Genomic DNA, 17,256 nt, shown 5'->3' with positions numbered 1-17,256 from the left:
TTTTTTATTTGAACTTTGGAAAAGTCAGGATTGAAAGGGTTAAATTACAAATACAATACAAATTTATTTTGCTTTCATTGTTCAATATATTCTATTTATCCTTGGTATCAACAAAGATTATATAATGCAGACACGTAAGAAATGTGCGTGCTCCATAAGATGCTGGGTTCCTAACTGTAAAAATAGTAAGCGTAGAGCGGGTGTGCGCTACTTTTCTTTCGTGAGTAACCCGACAAGGTGAGGGATCTTAAAAAATATTTTCTTATCGTAAAAAATATATATAACTGTTTAGAAGGGTTATATCTACTTAATACCGGTAATTTCTTTTTTTTTATGGAAAGGGGGTGGGGGTGACAAAGGGAATAGGAGGAGAATAATATAACTTAATGTAAATTTTACAGGACAACCAATAAGTATCAAGGCTGCTGTTATAAATAAGAAGCTAGAAGTTTGGTCAAGGGCAAATTGAATGGGGATAGATATCAACAAAACAAAGGTGGTCAGATTCACAAGAAGAAAGGTTGCTAGGCAAATATCTAATTGGAGGGGCAAGAGATTCAGGAGGTAGGGGAATACAAGCACCTGGGAGTAACCCTACAGAGAGACCTAGGTTGGGGAAAGCAGGTGAGACAGGTGGTTAACGAGGAGAGGGCATGGGGTAATTGCTAGGACACTGAAGGGGACAGGATGGAGAGTAAAGGAGAAGGCGTACGGTATTCAATGTTGGTGAGGCCAATGCTTGAATATGCAGTGGCAATTTGGAATCATACCTAGGGATATAAATTAAGGAACTGGAAAGGGTGCAACGTAGAGCGGCTAGATGGACGATGGGTATGTGGGCAGGAGGGAAGGGCATAGGCCATCTGTGATGATGGAGGAGCTGGGGTGGGACACACTACACAGGAGGAGGAAAGTAGAGAGATTGGTGGAGTTTTTTGGTGGGAAAAGGGGCAAGGGGTGCTGGGGAACGGGTGAACAAAGGGGTGTATCGAGGGAGGACGGATCATGAATGGAAGATTCAGAGAGAGTGGAGAAGAACGGAAAGAGGAAGACAAGTATTCCTGATGCAGTTGGGGAGGGAGTGGAATGGGATTGAGGAAAAGATACTGGATGTGAGAAGAGGAAAGGACTTGAGGAAGAGGCTTCAGATTTTGGGGTAGTAGGGGAGGGTGGACTGCTTGCTACAGAGCGGAAGCCCAATCGCAAGTGTTACAATCGGGCAATCAGAATCGAGACCTGGCCTGCAAAGAGCTTTTCGTCGGGAGTATGGGAGCTAGTATACATCTCAATAACAATGTTATGTTTGTTACCACCCCTTTATTACTAAGGGAATGTGGGGTTTTGAGTGGGGAGCATTCCATTCTTGTTTTACTTAAAATACCTAGGAAACTTACTTTTGGTCTCATATTATATACTACAATATACTATAGCACTATATATTTTAGTATAGAATATGATACCATTAAGATATTACCCACAGTATAATATTCTACTCTACAATAGCACCGAGTTTAGTATATTGTGTAATACCAAGTTTCCATGATTTGTTTATTATTTTTACTATGTTTTAAACTTTTTAAGTAGTTATCATAGAAGTATACTTTACCCCTACCATTCTAATAGAACACAATGCTGAAGATGTATTACTTTCCATACCCTAATGTAATTTCCTCAAAAAAAGTATCTTGTGCTAAACAAGCATTTGAATCTTCCGTATTCCCACGCTTGTACCTTAAGAATGTATATATAGGCCGTATTGCTTCAGCACCTCCATACTGGTAACTTCATCAGTATCACCACCATATTGCAATGTAAACTTACAAAAAATATATATATTTAGCTATTCTAGCTGTCTTATCCTCACCTATCTTTTTTCTTTGTTTTTACTTCTTTGAGTGTAACACTAACTGAACCTAGGAAAATGATATGTTTTTGAATTACCTAAAAATAAATTCAATTATTAAACTACCGAAGAACACAGTTTACGTAACATAACTAATGTAGCACAACACACCTCTCGCCCAACACAGCAAACGAAATTAGCACAAAACACTACTTCGTATCACTAAAAAATTTAATAAACTTAAAATAAACCTTACCTCTCCTGGCTTCAGGACGTTATTCATTTACTATCAGTAATGTTCTTGTATATATTAATTTTACACCAAAAATAGTAGCCATTCTACCATTATATCCGTTTAAAATCATGAAACAATCACGACCACGCGTTCAACAACTACACATTTTTGTGATTGGCCTACTATATAAATTAATTGCAGCCAGGGAGCCAGTGAGAGTGAGTGCGAGGGTTGGCTCGGCAGGATGAGCGAGTGGCTGAAGGCGGCGGGGTGTCGCGAGCTGGTCGACCTGCCCTTCGAGTTCCTGGTGGCCCGGCGCTTCTTGTGCCAGGACCACTTCCTGCCCCAGGAGGGTGGGGCTGGCCCCCACCGCCCTGCCCCGGCTCTTCCGCCCGCCGGTCGCGCCCCGGCCCGCCTGCCCGTGGAGCCACCCCCTCCTGGGGCCCGGCCCCCCGACGCGGCCCCTGCCCCAGGTACTTCAGACGTGCCGGGAGAGTTGTGAGGCGGAGGGCACGGCAAGACCGCAAGGCAGATGTAGGAAGGGATGGAGCGGGAATAAAGAAGCTGTATGTATTTACATGTGCATGTGAGCTGACACTTAACTTGACCTTAAATTTCCTACTTGCAATTGAGCTTACACCCACGGCATGGAGCCCTTTCCAGAAATCGTCCACCAATGTTGACCTGTGATGTTTTGAACCGAGTGTGATCTTAGTAATTGTATTCCTATAAGTTTGGTATAGCGTATATAATTTCTTTGGTATTTGTGTCGTGCAACTAAAAAGTGAGTAATTGAATACTTACCTTCGACTATGGACCCAAACCACCTTTTCGCATTGTTTCAAAAAAAAACAGTTAGGTATGTTTTCACTGGAATGCCAATATTTCAACGAACAAAAAAATTCTTATGTAGGAAATTGGGCGTTGTACATTAGTTACTTTATTTCCTGTTTGCAATAGATGACTAGTCTATTAAAATCACACTTTTTTTTTTACATTTTTGTGGGATAGGTCTCTATTCATGGTAACTAACCAGCCATGAATATATATTTCAATGGCATTCAATGGCACATTTGAAAATGTAGAAGGTTTCCTTTTTTTCGTAGAATTAAAAATTAAAAGCAATGATATAAAATTATGTGTAATAAATATATTTTGCATGTGCATTTCTGGATTTACAGTAACCATCTGTGACATTCTGTGATTTAACTTTTATTTTTATACTTGGCATTACAGTAGTCTCATTTCCAAACAGCATTTACATCCCCCCCAGTGAAACGTGTGTGTAGCTGGGCATAGCTCTGCCCTGACAATCGTGAGAGACAGGATCGTGTGTTCTAGTGCGGCCGGCCGATCGCTCGACCAGCGGATCCTCTGACCACGATTACAGTATCGACCCGGCCGAAGGTAGGTTCAAGTCTGTGATTTATTGCAAATTATATCATAAAAATACAGCATACAAAAACAGTATTTTAGTGGAGTAAGTATTGCACAATAGTGCAGTAGAACCTCGTTAACCTGGATCAACTGGGGCAGGGACAGATCCGAGTTCACTAAAATCCGGGTTCTCCATAATGAGGGGGAAATGATAAAAAAGAACCTCTACTTAGAAAAAAGTTTTATTGAGTTTGAAAATTATTATCGGCACACACTCACCTAAAAACACAGTACTATATGTATATGTATTTACATTTAGTCGGAAGTAACACTGTATTTTATCTTTATTTGGAGTATGGATCTATAATATAGAACAGTATTATAGAATCTAACATTTATAAACTAGAAAACAATGAAAAGATACTTTTTAAAACTATAACTTAAAATAACTTTTCAAAACCAAATCTAATTCCTTTTATCGACCGTAGGAAATTTTTAGGTGCATTCTTTATCCATAATTGGGTTACATCCAAAACAAATTGGAAATTCATACTTGAAAATACGGGCTCAAGAGTCCCATAATTAATAGCTGTTTGCAGGCGGGTTTTTTTAATAAAATTTTATATCATTAATTAAATAGTTCATTTATTGTAAGATTAATTTCCTATTTCAATTTAGAACATTTCACATTGTAATATATTTACAATTTATTTTGTAAGTAATAATTTATCATTGTTGAGTATATGGTCTAGTCGTTTTACACTGTAATTTGTCTTGTATGTTTATGATTTTTGTTACCTTTCCATTATTTTACATGTGTTTATGTTATTTTATCCTGTTTATTTGTATTATGTATGTGAATTGTATTTAATTTATTTAATGCTACCACTAAAGTTTCATAACAGTTGATGTGATGTTACAAATTTATTAATAAATACTATAAAACAAAGTCATTTCCACATCTTGTCTGTCTGTTCGCTTACTTCTTCTAAACTACACAATAGATTTTGATGTAGTTTTCACCGTCATTTAGAGAATTTCTTCCGGAAGATTTATATGTATAGGTATATTATATTCACATTAGATTTAAATGTATTAGAGAAATCTCTGATATTTTGTAATCAAGGCATAAAAAGGTGCTTTTAGGGTGCTTACGTGGCTCAACTGACTTATACATGACTAATACTTCAAATTAATGTACTTCAGAATTTTTAGGTCTTAAAAAGGCTTACAGAAAAGTATGTGATGGCTTATGTCTGTCTTCTAAGGATAATCCAAAGTCATTATTTTAATCTGTTAAAATTGGTACAAATAAAATGAGTTATTTGTGAAGCTATTTTCTCCTACATAGTATTAATCCTTATCCTATTAAATATGTTAGTTACCTTAGGCATTTCATTTAGATCTTACATATTTAAAAATTATTTGCAACAGAATAATAAATTATGGTTTACATTTGTAGTGATACTTGTGAAGCTTTTTCGTTGACATAGTATTTTTGTTTTGTTTTACCGTACATTTTCAATTAATATTTTAGAAGAATTCATGTGATCTATTACAATTCTGTAGTACATAAATTTGATGTATCAAGTCATGTATAAGTCAGCGTAAGCCATGTTAGCATCCTAAGAGCATCATGTTACAACTTGATTGCAAAACATTTGATGTTTTTTCAATCTTTAAATTTAATATGATTTAATAATAAAATAACACATTAACCTTCTGGGAGAAATTCTCTAAATGATGGTGAAAACCACATTTGACCGCGTCTGTTGGGGGCTGGTCATCGACTCGTACAGAAGATATATTTCCCCCTGAAGTCGTCAGTCTTGCAGGTGTTGCTGGCAGAAACTGGAATGCCAAAATCACCTTCGATCGCAGGTACTCTACTGCGACCAGCATCCACAAAATACTGCTGTCGGACACGTTCTCATTTAAGAATTAGCTGACCTGCAGCTCACCATGATAGATGCACGGATGACCAAGCACAACAGCAGCTCAGTTTACAGTCGATCACCGCGCACGACTCTCTAGCCCTCGGCCCAGCACACACACAGAGGCTGCACGCTTCTCATGGCTATCCGGAGATGTAGCTAGAATACGACTCCCCATCAACGAGACAGTTTAGCCGTCACAAGCTACTTCCTCTGTCTCTCTTGCACAACAGCCCAACCTCCCTCACCAAGACTCATTCTGCAACGACCCAGTAACGGAGACGGGTCGCGTAAACTGAGATGGATCTCACGGAACACAGTTTCTGCAACGGCACGCAGGCGGAGATGGGCTCGTACAGATCAGCTCAGCAGTGCTGAGCTCCTCCGTTTACGTTGCTCCGTGCGACCAATAGAAGCCGAGTACTTCACCTTAGTGGTAGCCGTGTTTATTTATGTTCTAAATACGTTACACATTGTTTCAAGTACAAGAATATGTAGTGTTTTATTATTACTTTGTGATTTTTATGATATATGTAAATTCTACCCTTTGCTATTATCTCGAAACATTTTTTCAATTAAATTAATACTTCATAACCTTGAAATTCAATCTCATTGGTTGCCATTTCCTACGTTTACGTGATCCGTCTCCGTTTCTGTGCCAATGTAGAACGGGCTTAACACCCCATGCTACCAGCAGCACTAAGCAAACTGCTGAAAGATGTCACACTCCACAAACATTGGCTAACCTATAGCAGAAAAATCGAAGGGGAATTCACAACAAGAACAGAAATAATAAAAATTAAAAAAAAAGGAAATCAGTGAGAGACAACCACAATATTATAAATACAGATAGTCTAATCAGGAATACCAAAATATAATAAATATGCAAAAGATACCAAATAAAAATGTAACTATATTTGTTCGGCATACTATGGCTACCTTTTCTCTCGAGCTACCTTATTTATATTGGCAACACATGGATCACAATTTATACAATGCATTATGTTCATTTATTCTACTTAATTTTACAGTCAAAATATATTTGCTGTGTTGGTTATGAAAAGCTATGAACAGGTCGAATGAACAGAATTAATATTTATTTCAAAATGATGTGACACAAATATTTTATGGAAACATATTCTTGGTTCTGTTGAGAATGCTGCGCCTCGGAAACAATGGCTGGTGTTGATCACTGGAGACAGTCCGTGCTGGCGTTGAACCCTGATGGAACGCTATATTCGTACGTGGACGATGCGTTCATCTGAATGAGGACGATCTGGTAGGTGATCACTGCGCTGAATACCTGCGGAACAGTTGTAGATCAATTGGTATTCGTTGCTTCCAATCTTTTGATTCCATCGTGCACATTTCTTAACGTGTCATGGGCCACTTTTTTTTTATGGTTTAAAAGTGCTGTGCAGTGGTGTGTATGGCAGAAATAGATTGAGTGCCTGCTGTCACCATATGGAAGTGTGCCGATACAAATCTTTCCAGCTTTTATCACCTTTATCAAAGTATAAACCAGCACTTCATATGGTGTAATTGAGTTCCCTTAATTCAAGGATAGCTTTCTTCCAAGTCATTCGTGAAATGTTACATGTATTAAGCAGGTGTGATAGGACTGGGTTATACGTGGTTCATGTACAATTGTGAAACAGCAAATTTGCAAAGTAAGATGACCTTGGTTCTGAACAGTGTACAAGTTACGTAACGAGTAATCCCTGAAGCTGACTGGGTTCAGAGATCAGACTAAGACTAGACCCGTGTTTGCATCGGAAATGCTTGTCCCTTCAGCTTGATCTGTGAAGTGTCACCAACTGTTGTGTTTCCACTTAATATTCTCCTACAACTCTGTTGCATTAGCTGGCACGTAGAGGACAGAAAACTAATGGTGTGTTTTAATCAACAAAACTAAAGATCTCAGTATATCTTGTGGTAAAGACATGCTGTAAGTAATCAAACCACAAGAGTTAACAGATGTCAGGTTGGGATTAGTCAGGGAATTCTCTTTAAATCCGGGTGAAGTCATGGAAATTCCCCAGTGATAGCCATTTAGGGTAAAATTTCATGCTACAGTCTGTCATCGCCCAGACTGAAAAAAAAAAGGGGGGGGGGGGGAGGTTTTAGATGGTGTTATATTGCATAATCATTTACACTATAAAAAAGCATATGTTAGGTTCTATTTGAATTTGAATTATTTTATATAATTCTAGACCAGCTATGGTTGTATTATCATTATTTTTTATTGAAAATGGTAAAATAGTTGAATCATTTAAAAAATAATTACTAGTAGGGAAATTTTAAATTTTTGTCATAAAAAATCAGGGAAATTTAATTGCAGAATTGCGTGAGTGTCCTAGTTACACACGTTAAAGCAAATGTCGGATGGCCCATTGCTGAGTGTTCAGTCTACTGGCCCAGGTCTTAGGTGTACCTTTCTGTTTCCTCGTTTTGAGCGCAACCTACACCGGCTGTCATCTACTTCCCTAGTGTTCTGTCACTGCCAAGTTGGGTATCCTGCTAGTCCACTCTTCGTTGGTCACACACCACAAACATCAGACTCCACACAGACGTTATCTTAACATTTCTATAGTTACCCAATTTATGCTAGATCTTTGAAGTGTTTTTAAGTATTTTCATTGCATAAACAGTTCTTTAGCATAAGCTAGTTTGTTGCTTCTGTGTATGAAACAACTATCAAACAGTACCACCGCAATGTTTGAGACAGTATCGGCCTACATCTGGCTCCAAAACACTACTGCATTTGGGAGGAGGGGTGGTAGAACCTCTTTGCTTGCTGTTTGCTTTCAGATTCTTTCCTTTTGTTGGTGGGAATGATGAGATTTTTTAGAATTGCTTATGATTTCGGATGAGATATATATCCCCCCCCCCCTTCCAATTCCTTGTGTATACCCCTGTTGGCCGGGGAAACACAAGTATAAAGATAGGATTTGATATTGTTAAAGGTCTGTTCATGCAATAAAAATAATTTAATGACATTTAAAGATGTTTAGTTTTTGAGAAACTACAGGAACGATCACAAAATGTTTGTACGGAGGTAACTCTGTATTGGATCGCAACAAGGACACCAGGCGTCGTGAAGGAAAGGGAACTGTGTGGTCCGTGTCGCCGCGCGGACACTTGCCGTGAGGATGAGCCTGTGGTTGACGGAGAAGAGGTGCAGGCCGGTGAAGGCGACGTCGTGGCACGACACTTGCAGCAGCAGCCGTTCCACCTGCGCACACGGACACGCACGGACACCAGGGGTCAGTCTCCCGGCCGCGACGCTCGACCGCAGGGAAGCAACAAGCATTGACGTTGTATCCCGTGCTCCCGCACATCACAGGGGGAGCGTGGAGCCAGATTACCGATGGCGGTGAAGCCAAGGGCTGTTGCGTTATAATGAAAACACCTTTTGTTTTGTCCATCAGGAGCTTCAAATGCACATTATGACTGTCATATTGGGACAAGGAACTGTCCTGTTTGTTTTTCCTGTGTTTTGCTAGCACGTGCTCCATCCAGGACAGTTAGTACTTTCGTACTAGCTCTAGTACTTTTAGTGGTCTAGTACATTTACGCTCAGATCTAGTACTTTTTTTCTTTAATATAATAATATTACAGTAACTCCAATATGTTTTATTATTAAGCGTAATTATTTTTAAAAACTATGGACTGTATGTGTGTGTGGTGTGATATTTAAGTTCAAGCATTGCAATGTCATAATAACTTCCTAAATTGTTAAAACCATAACAAATTATAATTTAGTACTTTTTTTTTCAAATCTATTAGTTTTTTCTCGCCTAAGTTGGTACAAAATATTTTTTTTCCTTGTGGACACCCTGGCTCCATCTTTACCGGCCGCACTAACTAAAGTGTGGATACCGACAGTGCTGGGGGCTGGACTCCGCGCGTGCAGGAGCCAGCACGGCCCGAGACAGCGCACCTCCAGGCAGTAGCTGCGCGACGGCACGGACTGCAGGATCCTCTTGGGCTGCTTGCTCTCGTCGTGCACGCTCGCCGCGCAGAAGAGCACCGCGGCCGCGCGCAGCACGATGAAGGTCAGCGACGTGTAGAAGTAGGCTGCGTCCAGCGTCAGCCCCCTGCAACGAGCCCAGCGCGCCTCGTCTCTCGCCCTGCTCTCGCAGGAGCCTCTCTGTTCACTGCTGACAGTGTTGTGTCGTGTCTACACAGCAGAAACAGGCGGAGAACATTTCCTTAAAACATATTTATACTCTTTGAGGACTAGATGAAAACAAAATAAAACTCAGAATAAGATGCTATAAAAGTATACTTTTTTTTTTATGTTGGTGGCATTCAATGCAATTTAAATGTGAAAATGTAAATTGTAATATCGAAATTGAACATTTATATTGTTAATCTAAATGACTATGTCAGCGGATAGTATAGAAATTGGATAAGTTTTGATCTGTTTTTTCCTTTGCTAAAGTCTGCTTGGAATTAGATGTTTTAGTGTAAATAACTTATAAAAAGTCAAATTTCTAATGCTGTTTTTATGAAAAAACATTTACGTTTGTGAACTGGGAGTAGGCTTTGTAGGCTTGGGGACAATGCAGCTCCTGCAAGCAAAAAAGTGCTTCCTTGTTTTCTGTCCAGCCACTTCCTGTTACCGTGCAGGAGTTGAGATGTGCAGTGCTAGCCAATCGTTCCATGTCGCCCGAGCCGAGGACATACCTTTAGCTGAGACTGTAGTTGAGTTTGCAGACAGAGCATGTACATGTTGTGTACCGAGCTGAGAGCGTACCTGAGCCTGAGACTGTAGTTGAGTTGTAGGCAGATGAAGTACATGTTGTTGGCAAAGGAGAGCAGCACCAGACCGGACAGGCAGGAGTCGAGCCGTGCTGCGAGGCGTGTCAGCTGGTTGTAGTCTCTGCGTACCTTCCCCCACAGTCGGTGCGACACTTCCTGTAGACAGCGCCCTTGGTTGGTGGCTTCATGGTGAGTGGTTCTTTATTTACCATCACAACTGATTTTTTTTAATAATTATATTAAAAATTTATTTGAATAAGACATTAATTAAAGAGTAGGGTGTCTGAATTTTAAGTTATCTTGAAATTAATAATTTTTGTAATATCAACATTTTACTAAATGTTTGAACTTATGTCAGGTAACTCCTTTTGCGTCATTTTATAGTTAACGAGAGGTTGTTAATCTCATAAAACATGAATCTAGGTAACACCTAAGTAAACCTGTGATAGTATTGTGTTTTTATCTACAGATATATATTTTCAATGAACAGTGTTCCGTTACTTGGAATGCACTTGCAACACTGCAAGGAACCAGCCATCATGGAATCAGAATGATACTGGAGCCGACCCAGCGCTTGTTTAATTACGGCGCTGTGTGTAGAGGCCACAAGGGAGCGTCCTTGTAGGGGTGGCGCGAGAAATAGGCGGGGCGCGGAGGGCTGGTGACAGCCGTGCCGGACCAGAGTGGTGCGCACGGGCAGAAGGTGGTCAGCAGGACGGCACGTGAACTCCCGACACAGCGAGTGGAGGAAGGAGCTGGAAGCTCGAGCCCGGGAAATGAGAGCTTCAGCGTCGTAGCAACAGGACGGCTTCCCCCTTCTAGAGCAGGGTTCCCACAGCCTTCTCGAGATGTGCCTGCCCAATGGTTAAGGTCAACAAATATATATATTTTATTTTTTAAGAACTGTGTCAGTTGACATAATTGTGTCAATTTTTTTTAACACACGTTATTTAATATTACAGCAGAATAAAATTGTTTTTTTATTTGTGTTATAGAGGTTATGGAAAATTTACTAGCCAGAATAAGAAAAATTAATATAATCAGCGTGTAAGAATGGCGTATAATTTTATGCTGTGTGCCATTGATTTTAGCGTTTTGTGTTTGGGGTGCCAAAAAGAGGTACAGATTGGCTGCTTTAGAGGCTTGCGAGCCACAAGCAAGTGTGAGTATACTTCCATTGATAGCAAATGAATGCTTGTCACTAGTTCTATTTAGCAACAGTTGCGTAGCCAGGATTTGTGTATGGGGGGTGTTAAGAAGCATGGCACCCCCCCCCCCTTATTAAAGCGGGGGGTCCGGGGGTCCTCCCCCGGGAAAATTTTGGATTTTAAGGTGTAAAATAGTGCTATTTTAGCAGTTTTCGGTACTTAAATTTAATTATTGTAATGGTGAAAATTTTATTAATTATGAATTTTGTTTGAGTGATGAATAAGAAATTAATTAAAGATTTGGTGCTAAGGGGGGGGGGGGTTGAACCCCTAACCCCCCCCCCCTGGCTTCGCCATGGCTTAGCAAGCCTCCTTATCTTTATCACCAGACCTTATGGCTGTATTGTGAGCATGATGACAGTGAGATTGTGCACAGGTCTAAGTGGTAGAGCGTGAATGTGCGTGCGGGCACGCTCACCTTGCCGCGCACGCCGCGCAGGAACTCGTTGAGCGCGCGGAACCGCGCGGCCACCGCCACGCTCACCACGATGAGGAACAGGTCGGCGAAGGTCCAGGTGAACGTGGCGATGACGTTGACGTACAGCGTCGCCGCGCCCTTCCACACCGAGTAGTTCGTCAGGGCGAACACGTGCGAGTAGTTGTTGACGAAGTAGGCGCGCACCCAGTCGGCGCCGCCGCGCGAGCACAGCAGGCCGCGCCGCAGCTTGCTCACGTTGGAGAACACGTGTTCCACTGCAAGCCACGGGCGGCAACATTCCTGCCGCTCCGGCATTGTGCTCAGTGTGTTACACAAGTAATACAGTATTCTTTAAATAATCATATTTGTTCTTTTTTTTAATTTTCTTATGAAAAGAATAAATTTTATTTTAAGTTAATAATTCTGTGATTTTTCATGCGTTAAAACTATTATTTGTTTAAATATTTTATTTTTCTGCAATGTTAAAAATTGAGTATGAGGCTGAGAATAAATTTATTTGCTCACATTAGTAGATACTATTTGCAATGAAAAATTGTATCTCAAATATTTATGTTTTTTTTTCCCTTGGTCGCCAAAACTTGTTTAATACTGCCAATAAAATTAACACAACAACGTGGTGTGACTTCCTCAGCCATCTCGTTTCTCTTGGCAACTTGTACGTAAAGGTAGTGAGTGATTATTGTTACCTTCAGAAAGGCTTAAATATATTTGTGTGAAACCTCTTTAGTGATGGCAGTGTAAGGGCACAGATAAGACAAGTCTGAAATGCCTTAACCATCCGTATTGGTGCCTTTTATGTGTGCATTGTATGAATTAATCCTGTAACAATATTTTAATGAAGTGTTTAATATTTTTTTAATTGTAGGCATACTAAATTAATTAATTTTTTTGAATGCTCGTAATTTTTTTTATTTTTTTTTTTTTTTTTACACTTTGTTAACAATATTCACTTAATTAACCAGGAAATTTAGCACTCACGAAAGCAAAGCTTGTATGCGAGTGCATCAAGTCACTTCAAATTGCATGCGGTATTTTGACGATTGTAAACATTTAGCCAATAGTAGGGTCTCCCAACTTCTACTGGGTAGTGAGGCCGCCCGTCTGAGCAGTTTGGCGACCTCGCCACGTGGCCATCGAAGCAGGGGGAGGGACTCACGTGCGGCAAGCGCGAGGGCGCTGGCCGCGATGGCCCGCACCTTGCGCGCCAGGCCGCGCGGGTGTCCGTAGCCACGCGTCTCCAGCTCCACCCACTCCCAGCGGCGCGCGATGCCAGGCCAGCGGGTCGCCAGCCGCACGAACGCCAGCGTCATGCCGCAGGCGTACAGGAAGAAGATCACCTGCGCTGTGCGCCCCGACTCAGGTCCGCGCCCGGCCCGTGACCGCAGGGGGGTGTGGGGGGATGGCGGCGTGCCGAGCGGCTGGCTCACCGATGTTGGAGAAGGTGAAGCGCGCGGAGAAGAACCTGTTGCTGCAGAAGCAGAAGGCGACGGCGTGGCTGGCCGCCATCAGGAGGCTGCGGGCGGTACGGGCGCTGCGCCACCGGAACCTGCGAACACCGCGGCCGCAGGGGGAACCTGGACAAGGCCAGGAATTTCCAGCAACAGAGAACAGTCACAGAAATGTTTGGGAAATTCTTACATGGTCAGGAAATTTTTGACGTGACGTCTAATAAATCGTTGAACGCCGGCTGCACGCTAGAAAAAGAGTCCCGTTATGCACATTGTTCCGTTACTCTGTGTCCCGTTATGCCCATTGTACGCTTGCGCCGCATCTATCTCTCTTCCACTCGACTGGAACAACTATCGATTTGACTTTTTCGAGGCACATTAAACTTGAAACACTCCCATTCGTTTCCTACTTTTCCTATCATCGTCCTATCCTTAACAGAATAACACAGATTGGAAGAAGTTAAATAGCAAACATGTATTAAAGTTATAGTTAAAACAATCTCTTCGTTAAAGTAGTAAACATATTTGAATTAATGAGTGCAAATAAAAGTAAATTTATCAATTAAATTGTAGATTTCATTTCACTCCTTTGTTGTATCCATACAAAATAGTGATAATTCTATAAAAATGATTCAATTTTATTCATAAAAGTATGCAATCATTTCATCAATGTTTTGCTATGACGTTGTCATGTTAAACTATCGTCCGTAAACCGAATTTACAGACAACCAATTTTTTTTTTTTTCAATAATGGTTAGAGGTACAGAAACTTCACGGATTCATTTTGTCGCAAGCTAGAATGCAAACCTTCGTACTCTTGCCCTGTATTGATGATTGGACCGCAGTTGAATGCACGCTCCCCTCTGCAATCGTGAGCCAACGATGCCCAGCTAGGAGAGAAGTAAGCGAATCGGGTAGTGCCAGTTAAAGGGAGCAAAAAAAGGTTATCGCTAAGAAATCAGCCAATTGGAATGCAAACTTTGGTTGAGGAAACACAGGATTTTGAATCTTAGCCTGATGCCAGACAAATTCGCAAAACGTCCTGGTGTCTTATGATGAGGTTATTGAAAAATTTAAAAAGTTTCAAAAGATTTTTTTTTTACCGGTTCTACGTATACATACCTTCTTCCCTTTTTTTGACCCATAACTAAGTGTCAGAGAGTTTTCCTCCCATTCTTGTTTGGTCATGATTATATCACTACTTGGACACATGCATGGACTCCAGTGCTGTCGACAGTAGTGCAATAAAATAACTGATAGTGGCCTGTTGCAATAGTGAAGTGTGGTATGCCTATGAGTTTCAATTTGGGAGGTAAATTTTGATAGCTATTGTCGAAAAAATACTTACTGGTCAGGAAAAATTGTTCTCCAAGCCTGGAAATGTCAGGAAATATTTTTTTATTGCAGATTTGTTAGCCACCCTCAGCCGTGTCGGTGTGCCGTTGGCACCGTCAAATTCCGTTTCCAGAATTGAGAGATGTTCACGCTGGACGTGAACAATCTCTCCCTCACTCCGGGTTCTGATAGTAGCAAGGCATACCATGTAGTGCAATCAGGTTAGCATTCCTTGCGTTCACACAGAATGCATACGTGAGTTTAAGATTTGGAAGGATGTGGGCTACATCCTGGATGGATTCTGGCTACTTCGTCCCCAACATCAAAGTGCGGCTGAACATTTCATGTTGAAATATTAATCAGCATTCAGATTTCAATTTAAAAAATTTCAATATATGTTATTGTTTGAAAACTTTTTTTGTCTCTATGGGGCATTGGTAGTAAGGTGGTTGTTGGTGATGGCAGTGTGAGAGTATGATTCACAAGGTATGCACTCGGTGTGCTGAACTCAAAGTAGACCAAAATATTGTGGTCTTATTTTACGCTAAAACTGACTTGTGTCTTCCCAGTAGAACTATATATACCAGGTAATTACAGACATGGATACGAGTGTTTGCTTAGATAAGGGATTCCAAGAGACATATTCCTTTGTAAATAATTTCTAATGTAAATCTGTACTGCTGTGAGAAGTGTGTGACCAGACTAATGCTCTGTGGCGCGAGGTTGACTGGTGAGCCGGCAGGCGAGTGCGGGACCGCGTGATTGGCCGAGCCCAGCACGCACACACGCACGCACACTCACTCGAGGGCGGAGGCGTTGGGGCCGGTGATGCCGTGCACGGGCAGCAGCGCGAAGAACTGCGCGGCCACGACGACCGCCCGCGTCGCGCCGAACAGGGAGTTGCGGTCGCTGGCGAAGCGCCCGGCCAAGTGGGCGCCCCTGGTGTCGCCGTCCTCCGTCCCGCGGGGGCGCCGGGGAAACACGGACGTCTGCATGGCTGCAACCGGTCAAGCCTCCGAGAGTGGCTTCCGCTCCGATGGCTGCCTGCAAGTCGGCAACCTGCAGAAACCCTCCTCGCCAATCATCAGCGTGCCCGCATCGCGGACAGTGCAGGAAGTATGGCGGTTAGAATCCATGTGTCCCTGTGTTCCAGGCCTCCACAAAATATATTAAAGTTACAAAGCCAGTTATTTAAAAAAAATAGCCAGTCATGGGGACTGTCAACAGAAGTAAAAACTTAAAACTTTGTTTTTAAATGTGTAATATGACATCATTTCTACGTCGAATGTATGCAAGAAAATGATTTTGGTATTATATCAGTACAATCTCAGCATGATATAATTTATCCTTACATCATTGTTTAGTCACAACAGATGTCAGTGGTATGTAAAAATTACGTAAAAATTCATTACCTAGCTATGGCTTACCAGTGATGTCAGACCTAGGTCATGTATTCATGTGGTCAAATTAACTTCACTTACTGCTACTACAGCATGTCAATGACGCGAACTCACAATATTTTACCCATCCAAAAAAGAGTCCCAACACGCACATGATGCAGTCGAATATGTACAATGTATTAGTGTATATATGCGTATACATGTACACAGGCCGCTGCGATTCGCCAGTCCGGCGCAACACGTCACTAGCATGTCGGTGACGCGAACCCATAAGTTTTGCCCCTACCAAAAATCACTCACCGCGGTTAAAGTAGTTTTCACTTCAAAAACTGTTTATATATATCTGTGTGGTTGTGGGTGTCGGTGTCCTTCCTTTTTAAGGTTGCACTGTTGTCTAGTTGTGAATATTCGATGTTGTTATGCATTCTGGCACATGTGAGTGAGACCACCCTGGAAGATGTTTACCACCGATCTATGCAAATACTTATTCATCTATGAGCTCATGTTGTGCTGAGCACCACAGATGAAATATAGGCCTACTAGTTTAAATACTCTCCTGGTTTCTTGGACCCTGTCATTTCTCTACAACAGTATTTTGAAACACCAAAACCTCTGTACAGTCATAGCTTGGTATCTTGGGAGAAGTTAGTCTCCAGCAAGGAAACATTAGGCGTCGTGGCGACCTAGAGCTCTGGTGTCGACTGAACGTAAGCTGTCTTACAGCTTCACGAACCAAGGCAATGAATTGCCATTACTGTTTTTAGCAGTGTGTCTAATAATTCCCAGTACAAGAATGAGGAGGAGTGTGTGGTATATGTATAGTATTAAGGTTGGACGGAGAGAGTGTGAGGGATATAGTGTGTGGTGAAGTTGGCAATGGATGCAGGACGACAAGGAGAGGAAGTGTGGAACATATGTAAAATGTAATAGGAATGAATGTAACGTAATTATCAGTAATAAAGATTGAATGAAGAAGCAAATTTTTAATGTGTTAAACATTACAGAGTGGGGATAACTTACCAGAGCGTGCGTGCTTGTAGCGGGGACAGTGTTCACGAGTCGGCAGCCGGACAGGAGGTGTGTGGCGGGACCTTGTGACGGGAGGAGGGCTAGAGGGAGGTGTTTGTTCGTGTTGGACAAACACTCCCTCGTTGCCCGGGAGGGCGAACAAACATGTTTGTGCGTGTCGGGAACCCCGTTGCCGTGCTTGCGTCCCTCCCGCTCGTTATGACCTGTCTTCGTCACACGCGGGACCCCTGTGGCAGCGAGT

At 41.7% G+C, this 17,256-nt stretch overlaps 1 protein-coding gene across 1 annotated transcript; it reads right to left on the bottom strand.

Moving 5' to 3' along the window:
* Positions 1–6,578: 6,578 nt before the first annotated feature.
* LOC134532311 (gustatory receptor for sugar taste 64f-like) lies at positions 6,579–15,733 on the bottom strand. The gene is made up of 8 exons (XM_063368730.1): positions 15,388–15,733; positions 13,231–13,349; positions 12,960–13,145; positions 11,783–12,057; positions 10,152–10,312; positions 9,333–9,489; positions 8,535–8,624; positions 6,579–6,692 (listed from the first exon to the last, which is right to left on the bottom strand). The coding sequence occupies exons 1-8, from the start codon at positions 15,579–15,581 to the stop codon at positions 6,579–6,581; spliced, it is 1,296 nt and encodes a 431-aa protein (XP_063224800.1). The 5' UTR covers positions 15,582–15,733.
* Positions 15,734–17,256: the final 1,523 nt, after the last annotated feature.

This window comes from Bacillus rossius, chromosome 5 (genome assembly GCF_032445375.1).
Source record: "Bacillus rossius redtenbacheri isolate Brsri chromosome 5, Brsri_v3, whole genome shotgun sequence".
Taxonomy (NCBI): domain Eukaryota; kingdom Metazoa; phylum Arthropoda; class Insecta; order Phasmatodea; family Bacillidae; genus Bacillus; species Bacillus rossius.
Note: the sequence above shows the minus strand (reverse complement) of the source record. Positions and strands in the feature narration are given on the sequence as shown.

Excerpts from the sequence above, each read along its gene's own strand:
- LOC134532311 (XM_063368730.1), bottom strand. The coding sequence starts at position 15,581 with ATGCAGACGTCCGTGTTTCCCCGGCGCCCCCGCGGGACGGAGGACGGC. Across the intron at positions 9,490-10,151 it reads AACTACAGTCTCAGGCTCAG|GGGGCTGACGCTGGACGCAG; the intron begins GTACGCTCTCAG and ends GGCTCGTTGCAG. Across the intron at positions 6,693-8,534 it reads ACCACAGGCTCATCCTCACG|GTATTCAGCGCAGTGATCAC; the intron begins GCAAGTGTCCGC and ends ACTGTTCCGCAG.